The 19,419-nt window shown below is 54.1% G+C and overlaps 1 protein-coding gene across 2 annotated transcripts in view; it reads left to right on the forward strand.

Annotated features, from left to right (window-relative positions):
* FAIM2 (Fas apoptotic inhibitory molecule 2) overlaps positions 1–19,165 on the forward strand; it is a 33,680-nt gene extending 14,515 nt beyond the window's left edge. For both annotated transcript variants that reach the window (XM_019419295.2, XM_019419297.2), the window contains 4 exons: positions 394–481; positions 759–854; positions 2,523–2,576; positions 15,595–19,165. In XM_019419295.2, the coding sequence (XP_019274840.2) occupies positions 394–481; positions 759–854; positions 2,523–2,576; positions 15,595–15,744 (388 nt within the window). In that variant the 3' untranslated portion in view covers positions 15,745–19,165. The remainder of the gene's footprint in view (positions 1–393; positions 482–758; positions 855–2,522; positions 2,577–15,594) is intronic.
* Positions 19,166–19,419: the final 254 nt, after the last annotated feature.

A 19,419-nucleotide genomic window follows, 5' to 3' on the forward strand; every position in this document is an offset into this window, starting at 1 on the left:
GAGGTCCAGGCAGGCAGGAAACACTGGCCTGGAGCCCTCTTCTCGCACACTCCGTTGAACAGTGATGGCAGGACCTGGCCAGGTCAGGGGGTGGAAGTGGGGAATGGAGGAGAGCAAGATGACCTCTCTCTCAAACTGCAGCTTGAGAGACCCCAGCCTGGGTGGTCACACTACTCCCTGTAAACCTCCCTGGCACCAGCACAAACCCCTCTCCATCTTCTGCAAAGAGGAGTTTGAGTCTAAGCATGCTGGGGAGGGCAGAACCCAGGAGAGAGGCTAGGGGCCAGAGGTTGAGGGATCAGGTCCCCACAGAAGGCGGTGGGCCTGGGAGGAGGGCCGGGGGAAACCAGGACCCCTGCCTGAAGCTGAGCCCCCCGGCCCTGTGTCCCGCAGCTACTACAACACGACATCTGTGCTGCTGTGTCTGGGCATCACGGCTCTCGTCTGCCTCTCAGTCACTGTCTTTAGCTTCCAGACTAAGGTCAGCTCTGGGGCTTATGGGCGGGACAAGGCCTATGGGATGGGGGGCTCCAAGCTTGGATCCCTGGCTAGGGAGGGGGAAAGGGGTGTGTAGAGTCTGGGAGGCCACTTGAAGGAGGGGAGGAGGGGGGACGCCAGGTTCTAGGTAGGGAGCATAAGACAGCAGCCTGCTGTTTAGGGCTCAGCCTTCTGGCCAGCACACCGCCCAGCAGGGGTCCCCAGGAGTGCCAAGCCACTCTGTGCCGGCCCAATGGCTCACACCTGTCCCATCCCTGCAGTTTGACTTCACCTCCTGCCAGGGTGTGATCTTCGTGCTGCTCATGACTCTTTTCTTCAGTGGACTCATCCTGGCCATCCTCCTGCCTTTCCAATACGTGAGTCCCCGGGTCTCCCAGTGGGGCCCCTGGGGAGGGAGGGAGAGCCCCACCTCGCCCAAGGGTGCCATTTCCTCCCCACCTTCCAGGGAAGGCCCAGAGCCAAAGGCCCACAGCTTGTCATTCTGTCCAGCCCTCCTGGCACCTGCCCTGAGCTGGTTGGCAGTGTAAGCAAACAAACAAGGAGGCTTTTCTTGGCAGGCGTGGGCATCTGCTCACACCATGAGCCACATCCGGCTTCACCTTTCTCATCCTCCCCTCTAAGGGGGAGGTGAGGCCGAGGGAGAAGCCACAGCACATTTAAACCCTGGGCCGGGACCGGAGCACAGGAGCTCCATGGCGCCACCAAGCCCAGAAGGGCCCTGAAGAAGGACCTCCTGGGGCCCGTGAGGGATCTGCCAAGTCCAGAGGGCCAGAATCTGGCTGGCCAGGCAGGCAGGAGGTGGGGCAGTGGGGGTCTGAGCATACTCCCACCCCATTACGGTGTCCATGGGGCCAGCCAAATCTCAGCTGTCCATCCTGCCCTGGGAAATGCAGCTTGGACAGCACAGGGCTCAGGGGTGACTGAGGCAGTCAGCGTGCTGCAGGTGGAGAAGGGGCAGACTGAGGGCATCACAGGAGGGGCTTGAGGTTTAATCCTGGGAACCCAGGGGATGAAGCTATTAGACTCCTGCTAAGGGCTCAGTGCTTGTACCCCCACCCAGGACTCCTCTTAACCACCTTTGGTGCATGGTCCCCCCACTGCCCCTTTTCTGCCAGGCTAGAAGCAGCATTCCCCACTCCCCCTTCCCCCCACCCCATCCTGCCCAGCCCCAGTCCGCAGGGTATTGGCTCCAAGTCCAGGACATCAGGATTGGTTCTGGCATTTCCTTGGCAATTCCCAGGATCCTGTTGACGAAGGGAGGGGCCGGAGCTGGTCTGGGGGCCCTCTGTGTATCTAGGATGGGGGAGAGGCAGTTACAGGAAGTGGCTTCCAAACTTCAAAGAACCGTTTATTGATCCAGGTCAGGCTACTGGGATGCCTTTGTTTCCAAGAATCTTCTGGGGGAAGGCCCCGTGGAGGGAGGCATGGCTGAAACCTGCAGGGTTTCCACACCCAGCTGGGTGCCCCGGAGACCTAGGGGTGGCCAAGGTTGGGAAGGGGCACTGCAAGCAATCGCATCATGAACGGCTGGCAGGGATTCCATAGGATCCCCCCATCCCCCCACCACACACACACAGACCTCTGAGCCCCTTACGCCTCCAGGCAAAGCTAGGGAATTCCCCTACAGAGGAACAGACAGACCCCACGTAGGACAGGGATGAGTGTGTCTGCGGGGGGGGGGAGGTAGAGGCCTGAGGCCAGACTCAGGCAGGGAGGACGACAGGGGTTCAACAGGTTGAGTCTCCCTCAACCAGCCTGAGTCCGGGGCTGTGTATGGCTGGGAACTCCCCTGCCAGTCCCTCCCTGATCACTGTTCTCCTGGGGCTCCCCAGACGCACCCTGAGCACACAGAGAATCAAGGACCCCTCTCTGTCCTGGGGCGTCTTCCGGACTGCTGGGGAGGGTTGGGGGTTGCTGTGAGAGAGGGAACCCACCAGGGAGGTCTGTGCTACATCCCCCGGTCTCTGGACTGAGCCCTCCTTTGCCGCCTGTCACCCTATACCCATTTTGTGTCTGTTCCACAGGTGCCCTGGCTCCACGCTGTGTATGCCACTCTGGGAGCAGGCGTGTTTACGTTGGTGAGTGTGGCTCCCTGGGGGCCCCGCCTTCTCAGCCTCTGATCACCTCCCCAAGCCCCTCCACTATCCCCGTCTTCCTCATGGACCTCCTCCCTGACACCTTGTAAAGCTCCTGTGGGCAGGTCAAGGCTCAGCGCTGCTTTCAGGGAATGCTCTCTGGTTTCTGAGATACACCAGCTTATCTGGGCAGGGGAGGAAGAAGGTGGTAACAGGATTGGAGCTTTAGACAGAGCTGGGAAGAGGCACCCCTAGATCCTGGGGAGGTCCAGTGCTGCTTGCAGGGGTGAGAGAATGAGGGTGCCCTGGCCACGGGGACTAAGCTAGTCATTGCTCTCCTAGGGAAAATCTGGGAAGGCTTCTTGGAGCAAGGGAGATCCCCAGTGGTCTTGGTTGTTGTCACCAAACTGAGAGTGTTGATGGTGATGATGATGACGGTATTTATTGAACGCCTCCCCCCACCAACAAGCTCTCCATGTGCATTTAACCCTCACCATGACTCTGTGAAATAGCTTCTGCTGTGATCAGGTTAAGATGAGGAACCCGAAGCTCAGAGCCTAAACGACTTGCCCGAGTTCACACAGCATCCTAGGAAGCAGGGGACCAGAGTCACAACCTGGATGGTCTGGCTGCAGAGCCCCGTTCTGGGTATGAGGCTACGTGGGGAGGAGCTCAGGACGGCCGCAGGGAGATGCCCAGGAGACAGGAGGTAGCCAGGGACAGACATCTGCCTGGAAGAGCCCAATACAGGCCCTTTGCTCAGGTGGGCACCTGAATGTGATGGTGCTCCGGGACCCGCCAAGGTGGGCAAGCTCATCTCAGTGACCTCCTCTCAGGGGGCACACAAGGTAAACACCAACACCAGCAGAAGGAGTGACCAGACCCTCCTGTCCCTCGTTGGAATGTTTTAGTGCTGAAGGCACTAAAAAGGGATCTAGTGAAACTCCAAGCCCTTCCTCTCGTAGATGAGAAAACTGGACCACAAAGAAGTTAAATGGTTTGTCCTGTTTCCTGGCAAGATGATGGCATATCAACTAAGTGTGGCCTTGGTCAAGGCTAGGCTGACCAGTTTCTCCCAGTTTACCCAGAACTTTGCCAGTTTGAACACTGAAAGTCCCACTGCTTGAGGGAACCCCTAAATCTCGGGCAAACCAGAAAGGTCACCATGCAGCACTAACTTCTCTTGGCTCCCGCACCAATACTCTCTTTCCTCCAGGCAGGACCTACTTAAAATAAGTTCCAATGAGGGGCACCTGGGTGGTTCAGTCAGTTGCACCATGGACTCTTGGTTTTGGTTTAGGCCATGATCTCGCGGTTTGTGGGTTTGAGCCCCGCATCGGGCTCCGTGCTGACAGTGCAGAGTCTGCTTGGTATTCTCTCTCTCTCCCTCTGCCCCTCCCCCTGCTCTCTCTCTCTCTCTCTCTCTCAAAATAAATAAACATTAAAAAGTTCTTTCAATGAAAAGGAAGGGGTGGGGAATAAGACCAAGAGGAAAGAGAAATGCAGGGTCACATGGGGGGAAGTGAACCCGGGAGGCTTCAGAGGACAGTGTTTGCCAGGGACAAATGGAAGAAGAGGGGTCAATGTGCAGGGCAGAGGGGGAGCACGGCGAGCATCAGTGGAGAGTAGGGGAGTTTACTTGGCTTCCTGTGGATCAGATCACAGCCAGTATGTCAGCTAAGCAGGAAGGCTGTACATACAAGGAAGGCTGGATGAATAGTAATCCCTTAAATTTGTTTAATAATCCCTTGTGTTGTTAGAATAGTAAAAATAATCCCAGCCATCTGTTCCACCCTTTACATTTTAGAAAACACTTTCACACCTATTACCTCGTTGGATCTCCACCACAACCCAGGGAAGGAGGCAGCACTGATGTTATAAGACCTGCTTTCCCCATCCGAAGCCCTGGGTGTTAAGAGTTGGCAGATGTGAGATAGGACCCAGGTGTCCTGTGCCCAGCCTGGTGCCACTTCCAGCACCCCTGTGGTCCCCCTCAAAGAAGACAACTCCTATTAGCTTGGATTTGGGAAGAGGCTGGAAGTTCTTTCCAGCAAACCCCCTGTTCCACCCCCGCCCCGCCCCCATCAGTATTGGCCTTTCTACTGGACTATTCCCATTAGCATGGAAACAGGCTATAATTTCTTCTATCTGAAAACACACACACACACACACACACACACACACACACACACACCACTCTTGACCCACATCCCTTTGCAGCACCCCCATTTAGAGCAAAAATCCTTATAAGGGAATCTACACTGATGATAAGCTTCCCCCAAAAGTAATGCCTTCTTATGAAACCTTTGTAAGCTGAAATGGTATAAGCGAAGAAGCAACTAATGTCTATGAAAAAATTTTTGAGTATCCCAGCCCCCCTCCAAAATAGCCTGTCTTAGGTTTTTCTGCTACCTTAGGACATATCTTGCTGACATGATGCACAAAATAAATAGAGATAAAACACAGATGCTCACAGACACCGCTCAAAACTGTGGCGGCTTGATGCCCAGATGCTGGGTGTAGTTCCCAGGGAAGGAGCTCGGGGGTGCCGCTTGTTGTCTGGGGTGCATGCTGCCTCTATCATTGGGTGTGCCGCCTCTATATAACAGCTAACTGCAAAGCAAATACTGAATGCTACCCCCCCCCCCCCCGCCATTTTTTTTGTAAAAGTGAAAATCCTCTTTGGATTTCTTTTGGCTAGCGAAATCAGGTACTACCAGGTCTTTGGTAAAAATGAAACAATGTAACTCAAACTTTCAGAAAGCAAGGGATACCTGTATTTCCAATTTGTCTCCTCCTTTCTCTCCTCCCAATCCTTCTCAAATTCTCTCAACCCTGTTAATGCTCTCAGCGGGATCAGCAGTGGTCATTTCTCAGCCCTCATCTTGCCAGACCCTCAGCCTGTTTGATACAGTTGCTCATTCCTCCACCCAGAAGCACCTTCTTCCCTGGGCATCTTGGCCACCAGCTGTCCTGTCTTTCTCCTGTCCCCCTGCTTACACCGAGGGCCATAGGGCCATCAACTCCTCTCTTTCTACGCTCACTCTCTACAGGATCTTTCAAGTCAGGATCCTCTCAAGACTTTGAATACCATCGTTTATGCTGATGGCCCTACAGTTGATCTCCAGCCCAGAATTCCAGATTCGAATTTCCTATTGTCCGCTCAGTATCCGCATTTGGAAACCTAATAGGCACCCCAAACCTAATATGTCTGAAACTGAGCGCCTGCTCTCGCTGAACCCCTGCTTCTCCCACAGCCTTTTCTCCATCTCTGTAAATGGCAACTCTGTCCTTCCAGTCATTCAAGTCAAACGCCCTGCTGACATCCTCCACTCCTCCGCTCTCCTCACACCCCACTTCTGGCCCTATAGCAGATTCTATCGGCCCCACCTTCTAGGCAGAATTTGACCACTTGTCTCCACCTTCATGGCTACTCCCTGGTCCCCCTCTTGAATTGCCACCGTGGCCTCCCACTGGCGTGGCCCCCACAGTGTGTGCTCAGTGCAGCAGCTCGGGTTGATCCTGTTAAGTGTGAATGAGGTCACATGTTTCCTGTGCTGGGCCTCCAGGGATGACTTCCTGGGCCTGCAGGTCCCCCCTGACCTCACCTCCTCCCATGCCCCCCACCGCCCGCTCTGGTGCAGCCATGTGCAACTCCTTGCTGCCCCTGAGCACGGCAGGCTCACTCCCAGCCCGGGGCCTCTCCACCTGCAGATGCCTCCATCTGTCCCCTCGGATCCACTCACAGCTCCCTGTGTCCCCTCCTTCAAGTGTTCGCTTGATTTACAATCCTGTGTGACTGAGCACACACGCACGCACACACTGCCTACTCCTCCTCCCTGCTTTATTTCTCGCCACAGCACTGTTCATCCTTTTTTTCTGATTTGTTTGTTGATTGTCTCCCTCCAGCAGAATGTAAGTTCCTTGAGGGCAGGGGTTTTTGTCTAGCTTGTTACTTCACTGCATCCCCAGTGCCTGGCACCCCTTTGATGTTTATGGAACGAATAGGTGCCTGAGAGGCATGTCCGAGGGGCCAGGACTGGCAGAGATGCTGGTCAGAGCAGGGAAAGAAAGCCTCAGTTGCTCGGTGAGTCACAGGGGAGGAGGAACCACAGTGCCTAATTAGCTGTTAATGTCTCATTAGGGCTCCTCCTCCAGATTATGTAAACAATGGCCAGGAGCACGTGGTCTGAATCCCCCAGCTCCACCTCCTGACCTTGTTCACCCGGGCCAAAGGAGGGAAGACATGCACAGGTTCCCTGGGGCCCCTGGGGTAGGGGAGAGCCGAGGAGGGCCCTGGATTCACTGCCCTCCCTCCTCTGAGTTTTAGGTGGACAGAGGCCATCAGAGGCCCAGCCCCACAAGAACAGTCTCCGGGCCTTTCCATGAACCCCAACTCAGAAGGCCATTGACCTCAATCTGACCCTGCTTCCTGCATCAGTTCTGTCCTGTGGAAGCTGTGGTCCCCTAGCTCCAACCCATCCCCAGCACCCAGCACGCCCAGTCTCTTCATCTGCCCATCCCGGCATCTCCCACCCTAGCCTGTGGAGAATTCTCAGCACCACGAGGGGCCCTCCCAGCGACGCACTCAGAGCATCCCTGCCCAGCTGCCACAAGGAGGGTGGGTGAGAAAGGGGAGAAGCCTCAGAGGAGACCCCAGACCTCCAGCGAGGACCCACCCAATGCTCCCAGCCTGGGCCTTGGAAGGGCTGTTAGAATTCAAATGGTTTTTCTCTCCTAGATACCTTAGCCCCTCTCTGACAGTCTTTACCATCTGTGAGGGCAGGGCCACTGAGCTGGACTAGGCCGAGATCAGGGGTGGGGAGCCCAGGCTTCTTAGGGCCGAGGTCCAGCCTTGAGGAAGAGGCCCCTCCTAGGCCTCACCCATCCAGCCTTGGTGCATTCTCAAGAGGCTTTGGGTTTTCTGCCTCACCCCTATCTCATACCCCTCACTGGGCACCAGACCCAAATGCCAGTAGAAGTGGGTGAGTCAGCCCGCAGGTACCTCAGGGCTTATCCTCCTGACCCCACTAGTGCCCTCTCCTTCGGTGCTTTTTTTATAGTGGCTCATGGAAAGTCAGGCGGGGGAGTATGAGGGCTTGGCTGGGTGAGATGATGGGGCAAAGTGGAGGGGCTGGGACAGAGCAGGAGGGTTGGGGCAGGGAGAGAGAGCGGGTTGGGCCAAGGGCTTGGCCAGCAGGTTTCCCGCTGTGGCTGAGCCTCAGTACTTGTGTGGCTCTACCTCAGAGCTAGTCCTTCTTTGGGGAAGCTAGGATCTCCCAGCCACCTAAACCGGGAAGCCAAGCCAGGAGACTTAGGAAAGAAACTAAGCATGGGACTTTGGAAATTAGGTGACAAGCCCAATACGAACAGAACTGTCCCCTGCCTGGCCTGGATGGATTGGAGACCTGAGAAAACATCACAGTCTGTGTGTTTTAATGTTTATTTGTTTTTGAGAGACTGAGCATGAGCGGGTGAGGGGCAGAGAGAGAGGGAGACACAGAATCCGAAGCAGGCTGCAGGCTCCGAGCTGTCAGCACAGAGTCCAATGCAGGGCTCGAACTCACGAACTGTGAGATCATGACCTGAGCCGAAGTCAGACGCTTAACCGAATGAGCCACCCAGGGGCCCCTCACGGTCTCTGTGTTTTAAGGAAGATTAGCCAGAAGCTGTGTGGGTAGGCCAGAGCCTGAGAGACCAGTTAAAAGACCACTGCAGGCAGAGTGCCAGAGTTGGGGACAGGGTGGCAGGAAGAACAGGTATGTTGGTCAGTACTGGATGCTTCAGGGCCTGATGGTGTTTGGATGAGTGAAGCTGAGGTAGGAAGATGCTTTGTAGGTGTTGGCCCTGCCCATGGGGAAGATACATACAGCCCTCTGTCCTCAGTCCCTGCAAGAAAGGAGGGTTGAGGTGAGTCCTTAGTGCTGACAGGGACCTATTTGTGCTGAGGCCCTGAGACAGCATGCTCCCCACCCCACACGCACCCTCGTAAACCACACACACACACACACACACACACACACACACACACACACACAGTGTTAGCTGCCAAGCTGGATGAAAGCCCCATTTTCCTGACTCTCAGTCCAGCTATTCTTTCGACTCTATCTCCTTGTCCCATTTCACAGGTGGGAAAATAGAGGCCAGAGATTTCCTGCTGCTTGACTCCCTCCACAGCAGAAGAACCCAGGGAGGCTTTCTCAACCTTTGAGATCAGGCTTTCAGCAGTTGCTTCCATCCAACCCCAGCAGAGAATCTGTGTCCCTGATGTTCCCCTGACTGGCCTAGGCCAGCCGCACAGCATCTGGAGGATTCTGGAAAGAGACTCCTGTTTGCCCCCGCCCCTGCTTTTTTACTCAGGGCTGTGATATATGCCCTACCTTCTTCACAATTAGAGAAACACTTTGAAAAGCAAAAATGGCTACCCAAACCCAAGGCAGGGGTATCATTTTATTTTAGACTTACCTTTATTTCATTCAGAGCTCAGAGGCTCTTTCGCCTCAGTTTTTTACGTGAGCCTGAAAGATCTAGTGAGAACCTTCTCTGTTCTGCTACCCACCACTAAAACAGCCCTGACACCTCACCTGCGGCCTCATCTGAACCCTCCGAAGTTGAGCGCTCTCCTCTGAGGGCAGCAGCGGGGAGCGTGGATTGACGGGTAATTGCTCCTTCAGGGGGAAAGTGCACTAGGTGTCCCCCTCCCAGGACCTACCTCGGTTTCACTTCCTGAGGCAGTCCTCCTCAGGAACCCATGCCCTGCCCAAACCAAGCCCTTCAAACCAATACCTTAACCTGGAGACAGTGAAAGGAGTCCTCCTCCCAGCTCCACCCCCCCACCACCAGGGGTGGGGGACTGAGGGAGGGGCGGTTCAGAGTCCCTGTAAGGAGCTGGGCAGAGGAGTGTCTAACTGGCATGCTGGGGCAGGGAGGGCAGGAGTCACTGCTCTCAGATGCAGAGCAGAACCAGGAAGAGGTGCTATGAGAAGGGCCAGGGGAGCCCTCCAGGTGGCCACATGCACCCCACCCAAATGACTTTCAAGATCTAGCTCATCCTCTTACCACTGTGACCTTGGGCAGGTTACTTGACTCCTCTGTGCCTCACCTGCTTCGTCTTTAAAATGGGCCTAATATGAACTATTCCACAAAGTCGTGGTCGTAATTAAATAATACATGAAAGGAAAAAAGAAAACAGCCTGGCACTTGGAACTTGATAGTTTCTCAACTACCATGGTAACTTTTACCCTTATCGTAAATGTTAACCTTGTAACTCAGAGCACCAAATTTTGGAGCAGAGTACTTGGGTTCAAATCCATGCTCTGCCGTATTCTAGCTGTGTGAACTGATAAAATCGTATAACCTCCCTGTGCTTCCGTTTCCTCATCTCTAAAATGCAGGTAATGATAGTACCCAACATGTAGGTTGTTGAAAGTGAATTAACATATGCAAAGCACTTAACAAAGTGACTGGTGCATCATTAGTAACCGATGATATTACCTGTTAGTGATAGTCAGTTGCAAGATTTGAACCCAGGTCTGTGTGACTCCCCAATCTATGTTCTTTTTTTTTAATGTTTATTTATTTTTGAGAGAGAGAGAGAGAGAGAGAGAGAGGGAGGGAGAATGAGGGGGGGGGGGCAGAGAGAGAGGGAGACACAGAATCTGAAGCAGGCTCCAGGCTCTGAGCTGTCAGCACAGAGCCCGACGCGGGGCTCGAACCCACGAACCATGAGATCATGACCTGAGCCGAAGTTGGATGTTTAACCAACTGAGCCACCCAGGTGCCCCTCCCCAGTCCATGTTCTTAAGCACCATATTACATTCATGCCCTACCTCAGAGGACCACACATGGGCTCTTCCACATACTTCCATACACTGCTCCCCTTTTATCCTGGGGTAGGCCTTCTGGCTCACACACCTGCCAGACCCTGTTCCTTCAGTGGCTGCCTAGAGGTGCTCCCGAAGATGTAAGATTTAAACTTTTGACACTCAGGTCAGTGAAGACAAGAGAAATAACTTCTGTTGGTACCAGGCCACAAATGGACCCAGGTTTCCACTCAGTGCCTCTCCTCCGCTCCCCTACGCCCTCACCCTGTCCTGCATCCCAGCCTTTAAAGGCACAGGGCTTGAGGCTGGCAGCCTCTTCCTGCAGAATCCTTGAAGCCCAGGCTCACCCTCTGGCCCAGAAAGTGGTGGCAGGGCCAGATGGGCCCAGTGCTCCCTGTGGCCCCCCAGGAAGCCTCAGCTAGCCTTGAGTTCTGTGCTTCTCTTTCCACCTCTTCCAGCCTTCTACACACACACACACACACACACACACACACACACACACACACCGGATCCCAGAGCAGTGTCACATGCTGGAAGGAGAACAGGATTTGAGGTCAGAAGATCTGAGCTGTCCTCTTGGCTGTGTGAGGTGGGCAAGTCCCTCACACTCTTTGTGCCCCAGATTCCTCAGAAGGTTCAGCAACTTTTTTGTATGTTACTGTAATCTTTCTTTTAAAAATTTCTTATTAGGGGCGCCTGGGTGGCTCAGTAGTTTGAGCGTCCGACTCCTGATTTCGGCTCAGGTCATGATCCCAGGATTGTGGGATCGAGCCCTGTGTTGGGCTCCCATGCTGAGCAGGGAGCCTGCTTGAAACTCTCTCCTTCTGCCCCTCTTCCCCTGCTCATGCTTTCTCTTTCCCTAAAAATAGAAAATGAAATAAAAATAAAACTTTTTAATTAAATAAAATATGAAGACATTTGTTCACATATTTCAGTTTTCAAAATCTTACAGTATGTAGATAAAGCAAATGCTATTTGCATGTCCTTCGCTGCCTTGCCCAGTGGTAAGTGCTGCGATCAGTTGTCTCCTTCTGGACCTTTCTACATGCATTTTATAGGTATTTGCTATATAGGCTTGTATGACATATAGTTTTGTGAGTTTTTGGGTTGTTGTTATTACAGAAAGGGGATCGTATGAGGCAGATTTTTGTGCAGCTTGTTCTTTTCTAATAATAGCGTATATCAGAGATGTTTCTGCCTTGGGGCTGCTGCCCGTAGTTTATTTAACCATTCCCTAGTTGAGAGTTTAGGGTTTCCAGTATTTCACTGTTAGAACCGGCGCTGCTGTAAATGGCCTTGGGCGTGCTGTTTTGCACACTCATGCTGGCATTTCTGTAGGATGGACATGGTCCACGAGCTATTTTTTTATGCTGACTCAACACATTGTAAGGCCAGCGTTTTGCATCTGGTGCCTGTTTGTTGCTGACTCTGAGCTGGCCTCTCCATGGCGTGGCTCCCCCAGCCTCACCTCTGGGAGGACAAGAGACATAAGCCCAGGTCCTGGACACAGCAGGGTCAGGCCAAGTGTGTGGCCAGGGGGCCCAGCCAACAGGGTGAGCCAGGAAAGTTTGCCTTTGGCTCCTCTGCCCTCTGTGCATGCCCCCTCCCCCGGCAAGCCCACTCTGCCTGCTTCTCTATCAGAGTAGGAGACAGATGGTCACTACCTTGCCCAGCGTCCCAGAGCTAGTGACGAGCGGAGTTGAGGCTGCAATCCAGGTCAGGCGGACTTCCAAGCCCATGCCCATAATCACCCCCGTCTCTCCACCTTTGGGGGGTCATGGCTTGATATCCCCCGGCACGGAAGAAAAATGACCATCAGCAAGCCACTCACTGGCTCTGAGACTCCTTTCCTTGTATGTAAAATAGTGATAGTAATTCCCACCTCCCAGGGCATATTGGGCGACAGAAATGAGATAAAGGATTAGTGTGTGAAAGGGCAACTCAGATGTAAATTAATAGCCTCCTAGACCCACTCCTGCCTCTTGCCCCTAACCCATGCTCCTCCTCCCACATGCTCCTCCTCTTGTGTTCAGCTGGCCACCAACTCTAGGAAGTACCCATGTCCTTTCAGATGTCAGCGGTCAAACCAGCTGAGATCTTAGCTGCCAGATGTTAACTATAACCAAGATGTCCACTCCCAACCAAAACGTTAGTTAACGATGCTTACCAACACCCAAGATTATCGGGCTACTTGCCCCTGTAATGAATGCAAGCTCATAATGTAATCTCTGATAATTTGCTTTCATTAGACTGTCAATTCTCTGAAGGCAAGCTCCTTGGAACATAGTAGGTGCTCAATAAATATTGGTGGGACTAAATGAGGGAAAGCCTGCAGCTGACTCGCAGGCATGAAGTTGCAGCGACAGGTGCAATGGTATTGGAATCTGGGGCAGGCTATCCCAGAGAGCACCACGTAGATAAGCATCCGTGGCTATAGGCCAAGGGCAGGGGCGGAAATCACTTCATTCCTCTTCCTTCCAAGAGCAAAGCCTGCTGGCTGCTGTAGGAGGCCTCCTGGGTGGGTGCTCCTTGGAGGAGCCACCCCCACACCCAATTGGGTCTGAGCCTTCTAGGTTGAGAGAGTCAATTTCATTAGCTCACCCAGGGGTGACCAGGCTCTGAGAAATCAACCAAGCAAGCCACTGATTGATAAGCCAGATCAGCAATTTATTAACCTATGCTGGCAGCATGACTGCTAAGCAGCCTGTAGCATTCAAGTCGGTCCCTCTCCTTGCGCGTTCTCTCTTTAGAGGGCAAATTTACTTGAGAATCCGAATCCTATTCAGAAGGAGCCGAGTAGAACGAGGTGACAGGATACGAAAGAACAATAAGCGTTGAGGCCGCATACATCTACTTACCCTCAAAACCATGCCATAGTGTGGTCATTATTACTGTCCCACTTGGTAGAGGAGGACACTGAGGTCAAGTGGGTGATGGTTACTGAGGGGTGGAACCGGCACTCAAACCCGAGCGGTCCGACTCCAGTCCTGCGTTCTCATGCACCGTTCCCTCAATGCTGCTGAGCTCAGGGAGCCTGACGTGCCTGGCACAACCCCCCTCAGCCCTGGCTGTGGCTCTCCGCGTTCCTTCTGTCAAGGCTGCGTAGCGTCCCCTAGTAACATTTCCGCCTCCTGGATGAGCTGTTGGAGACACCTGGCTCTCAGCAGCAGCATACACGTGTTCTCAAGGGGGCACCCCTCCTTCTGCATGTAACAACTATAAAGCCACATTAATAGCTCACGTCCATTAAGTTCGTACCACGTGTCAGGCACCGTGCCAGCCACTTGGTGTGCATTATCTTATTCTCACGGCCTCAGGAGGCAAGCACACTCATCTCCCTTTTACAGACCTGGGCTCAGGGAGGCTGCCTTGCCCAGGGTCCCAGAGCTAGTGAGGAGCAGAGTTGAGGCTGCAGTCCAGGTCGGTCAGACTTCCAAGCCCGTGCTCATAATCACCCCCCCCTTCCCACCTTTGAGGGGGTCATGCCTTGATGTCCCCCCATGCTGGAGCTGTTCCGTATTGGAGCCTCTGGCCCTTGAGCTCTAGTCCCTTTCTCTCTGTCCCTTTGCCCCACTGCTTCTGCCACACCGAATTCCTCACTTTTCATACCATGGCCCGCGCCTCCCCATGCCTTCTCTGTGTAGCAAACTCCTACTCATCCTTTGAGGCCCAGGCAAAATGTCACCTCTCCTGGGCTACCTTCCTCCTGCTCAAGCAGCCCTAATAATGGAATTTACCAAGGTTTCTTTTTTTTTTTTTAATGTTTATGAATTTAGTTAGAGAGTAAGGGGGGGTGCAGAGAGAGAGAGAGAGCATCTCTGTACTGACAGCACAGAGACGGATGCGGGGCTCGATCCCACAAGCCATGAGATTATGACCTGTGCTGAAATCAAGAGTCTGACGCTCAACTGACTGAGCCACCCCAGGTGGCCTCTGAGTTTTGCTGCAAGCGTCTGGAAGTGTTCCCCCCTAAGCGGTGAGCCCGGAAGGCAGACATGGTGTCTCTGCCAGCAAATCGCTTGCACCAACTCTTGCCCTACACGTATTTATTGCCTAATGAACGTTCCAGAGGACCCAAGGAACACAGGTCTTCCACACACAAGTTACGGAAGAGCCGGGCACAGCCCGGTTAACAAGAATGTGAATGCATTTTAAGAATCCCAATCCCGGGTCGACCAGTGGCTCATAACCTTTGGGTCGCTAGTGGAACTTTTTGGCTTCATTCTCCCAGAAAACTACACCATGCCTGGGAAGTGTCATATGCCATTTCTTGCAGCTGTTCTGCTTCCTATTCTTGGACCCCAGAGAATAGCTAAGTGGGAGGAGTAGGATTCAGTGTCGACAGTAGGAAGGTCTGGTAAGGGGGCAGCAGGGTGGCAGAGAGGAGCTGCCTCTAAGGGAATAACTGTTCCTGGTCCATGAGGCCAAGAAGGTGCCCTGGGGAGAAAGTGTTTCCTGGCAGAAAACACATTAACCCCTGGTGCTGCCCATGAACAGTGGAACAGAATGGCTAAGCGTGGGGGGCCCTGGTGCCGGCCTGCTCAGGTTCAAATCCTCACTTTGCTACTTCCCAGCTGTGTAACCTCAGGCGAGAACTTAATATCTTTGGGCCTCGATTTCCTCTGGGAATAATCCCTACTCGAGGAATGTTATTAGGACTAAGTGGGCTAATTTCTGCAAAACACAGAAGTACCTGTTTTCTCCTCACTGTTACATGAAGCATTCACTCATCTTCTAAGGGCAGGGCTCTGAAGCAATGGTGAGAAGAGTAGGCCTCAGCTTGAAGGTCCCCTCCTCCAGGAAGCCTTCCCAAGCTCACTGTCAAACTCACATGGGTCGGGTTCCTTATTACCGGCCACCCCCCTGTGGCACTTCGCATTTCTCTTTGGTTACACTCATACTAAGAACTAGTTCCCCTCTAGACTCTAAGCTCTATGAGGTCGGGGATCTTGTCTGTCTTGTTCTTTACTATTTCCCCGTGCTTGGCACATAGTAGGTGCTTGGGAAACAGGTGTTAATTAGAGATGGAAGGTGTTGGGAAAGTTCCAGATTCGGGCTGTTCCAGGAGGGTCACTGAGTGGCCAAACCGTATATGATGGTAACAAAATCGGAGAGGGCCTGGGTGGGGACACTGGGCCCCCTTGGTCAGTGTCAGAGTGATGGACTTTCTGACTTCTCTCTTTTCCCCCTTCCCTCAGTTCCTGGCATTTGACACCCAGTTGCTGATGGGTAACCGACGCCACTCACTGAGCCCTGAGGAGTATATTTTTGGAGCCCTCAACATTTACCTAGACATCATCTACATCTTCACCTTCTTCCTGCAGCTTTTTGGCACCAACCGGGAATGAGGAGCCCTTCCTTCCTTCCTTCCTTCAAAGAATGTCCCCTTGCTGGTCCTCTGACCTTCCCTGTGCTCCTGCAAGCCCAGATATAAAACTAGCTGCCAGCCCATCCTGTGGCCTCCCCTCAGCCCGACACTCACACCCTCACCCTCTGCAGCTTGTACCCAACCACCAGGGGCCCTGTGGAACTGAGGTCACACCATCCCCTGTGCTGCCCCTTCCCCCCAGTTACATCTCCCAAAGTGGACAGTCAAGGCTGGAGGCTCCCCTGGGTTTGAGGACCCACAGAACGAGTGGGAGGAGCCCGACAGGATTCCAGATGTGGGAAAGGGACCCCAGGAAGCCTGGCTGAGGCCTGCACCCCACCAGAGTTCCTCCTAAGACTGCCACAGCTGTGTGACCTTGGGGCACACTGTCCTGTGTCCAATCCACTCCTCCCTTCTTTCCTTCCAGATCAGGCACTGACCCTTGTAAGGAAGGGGGTGGGAGGACAGCTGGGCAATGAGGTGAGGCTGCTCTGCAGGGTGGGGGGATGTGGGGGGACCAAATGGTTGTCCCAGACTGCCAGTCCTCTCTGAGCTTTGGGACTAGCAGCTTGTTCTCGGCACTTGAGCCCTGGGGCCAAGGGCAATGGGAGAGGGACAGTATACCAGAGCCATCTGCACTTGCCTTGGTTTAGCTTCCTGGGCCATGATGGAGCACTGTTGGGGCAGGAGGTGGGGACAGGGGGCTCTGCTCCTAAGTGGGGACCTACCTGTCCTGGGGCTGTAAGGGAGGTGGGAGTCGGCAGCCTGCCGAGAGGCGTGGGCTCTGTAGTAGCACCCATTCACCCAGACCTTCATCTCCCTGGGGGTGTTTGAGGTTGGCAGGACTGAGACCCATATTCCCACATCCTCTTCTCTTGATCCCCTGGGCTGCCCCCGACCCCACGCCTGAGGCTGAGTGGAGTGCTTGGGCCCTAGAGGATCGGATGTTCCTGGAGAGGGAGGGTTATTCTAGCTGCTGAACAAGCCCCCGTGGGAGGGAATCCTGCCCTGCCCCACGGCCTTTGTGCGCTTCTTATTTCCTAAACTCTCCCCCATCTGCTGCCAGGCCTCCTGAGGCCTCAGCTGGCAGTGCCCCCATGTCCCTCCCCCTGGCTTCTCCGGCCATTCAGCCCGGAGTCCTAAGCCCGCTCCATTCCTTATCTCCTTATCTCTCCATTCTGGAAGCTGTTCAGCTGATGCTAACAGCCAGGGCCAGTCCCTCCAGCTGGTCCCATGTGATGAAGTCGGGTCTCCTTATCAGCCTCCAGGCGGCTGAGATCTCCGGCAGGGTGTGCGTCAGCCACCCGGCCCCCTGCAGGCCCTGCTGGGGAGGGGACCAGGGGGCCACACCTGGGGGAAGTGTGTAGCCGGCACCCAGCAGCAGACTCTGGGCCAGTGGAAAGTTACTGGGTGGAGTCAGGGAGGCTCAGATACCTGCACCTTCCCTTGGCCTCTCCCTCCAGGGCTCGCCTCTCTCCCCTGTGCTGGGGGCTCTGTTTGCTCTTGGAGGGAGTGACTAGGTATGTTACCTGTCTGTTTTGACTCTTCCCTCTCCACCCTTCCTGTTGCCAGCTTCCAAAACACACAGCAGAAGCATTTGAAATTTTGTTCCACCTTGGGTATTTGAGGACAGAGGGAACCAAGAACAGATGGTGGTGGTGGTGGATGAGACAAAGGCAACTGGGAGCATGGCTGGGATGCCTACTCTGTGCTGGTCTAAGTCAGTCCGTGAAAACAATCCTATAAAGGGAATAGCCTGCATATACCAACTGCAGAGGGAAAAGCTGAGGCGATTGTGAGGACTGGTAACGAGTCCAAGGTCATACAGCTGATAGACAAGGTTGGGGCTGGAATGAGACTGGGCAGTCAGGCCCTGACAGCTCTGGAGATTTGTTGGCCTCAGTGCCACCCCTGGCCTCCCCCTCCCCCCACTACCACCACCAAATTTTGTACTTTGTAGTTGCCACCTTCTGGGCACAAGATGGGAAACCGGAATCTGGTTTCTGATTCGCGGCCTCACTGCCGATGGGCTCATGGTATTAAGCTGTGATTAGTTTCGTATCAGCAAGATGGAAGACCATGGCCAGAGAGGTGCCAGAACACTTACTTGCACTGACTTCCTTATGCAGTTGCTACCTTTCTTCACTTCCTCTCCTGAGCTCTGGTCCTAGCTCCAGAGGCATCACTCCCCCACTCCTTGGCTGCTATTCTCAGCCTGGGCCTTGGTCATGTTTCCCAGAATCCTCCTGTCCAAGTCCTCCTCTTCCTGGGACAGTTTTTGCAGAAATAGGATTGAGAAGCTTATCCAAGGCTGGGCTCCAAAAGCTTGGGGGAGGAGGTAAGCCCTCAGCAACAAACATGACTGGGCAACTTGGCATTCTCAAAGCAGCGTGTGCTGTCCAGTCTCCCGCTCTGCGTCCTGGGAGGGATCCGGGACACAATGAGCTGGCAGCAGAGTCAGGGCTCGGTGCCCTCGTCCCCGCTGCATCAAGGCCAGAAGGAGCCCCAAGAACACCTGGATGGTCCTTGGAAGGAGGAAGGGGTGGGGGAAGGTGTTACAGGAATGTGGGATTAGGAGAAACCTGAGCTGACCAGGTGTCACAAGCTGCAGAGAGGAGAGACCGCTGGCCCCATACATTTTTGGCAGGGGTGGGGCTGGGCCCAGGAAGGGGTAGTTGGATTTTACAGAGCTGGAGGCAGCCAGGAATCTGACCATCTGTGATGAGGTCGGAGGAAGACCGATCAAGAGATCCTCTCCTGGGATTGTAGCTGGGCGCCTGGGAGGCACAGGGAATTCCCCGGACTCCTGCCCCAATTCCCAGGTGCATGTGTGGCTCCTGTGTTGCCCGTGGAAGCCCAGGAATCTCAGGGGAGTCAAGATCCAACAGATACCCGTATGTTAAAAGGCTCTGCCTCTCGCTCCCTCAGCCTCCAAGGGACAAGTCCAGGAGCTATCAGCTCGCCCGGTGGGGGGGGGGGGGGGGGGGTGCTGGATTTCACACAAGCCCTTTGCTGCCCCTTGGTGGCCGCCTGAGGAAAAGCAGGGTCTGGTTCTGCAGGGAAGAAGCAGAAGGGCTGTGTGGCCTGAGGTTTCAGGCAGGATTTGGTTTTCACTCTCGGCTCTTCTCAGACCTCTCTCCTCATCGGCCTCCGACTGATCCCTTTAGTCCAAGCATCATCACGTCTCTGGGACACTGTTCACCTGTCTGCTGGAAACCACCCTGCACCACCCGGCAGCCAGAGCTTTCTCCCAAGTGACTGAGGGCAGACATACCACCAGACACAGTCCTTTTGGCCTCAGCTCCTCCAAGTTTCCCAGGGTCCGCACCTGTTCCCTTCCCTGGCCTCACCTTCCTGGTCCGTGACTGACAGGAGATAAGAATAAAATTATGACACCTGAACCATTTCCTTGGCCTGCCTTTTGCTTGTCGCCTCAGATGGCCGGGGAGTCTGTGTGTGAGGTTTAACTCAGATTCAATGTGAAAAGTTCACACCAGAGCTGTTTCTCCCAGCATAGCTAAGTGTGAATTAAATCTCCACATTTATCTTGATGTGGAAAAAGAAACACTGATCTTCCTGTCCGTATATACCCTTTGCAGAGGCTCTTGGGATCCCTGGACCTGTCACAGCCCTACCAGAGGTGCCTCCAGATAGG

This window comes from Panthera pardus, unplaced genomic scaffold, assembly GCF_024362965.1.
Source record: "Panthera pardus isolate Hobbes unplaced genomic scaffold, ASM2436296v1 HiC_scaffold_6, whole genome shotgun sequence".
NCBI lineage: Eukaryota > Metazoa > Chordata > Mammalia > Carnivora > Felidae > Panthera > Panthera pardus.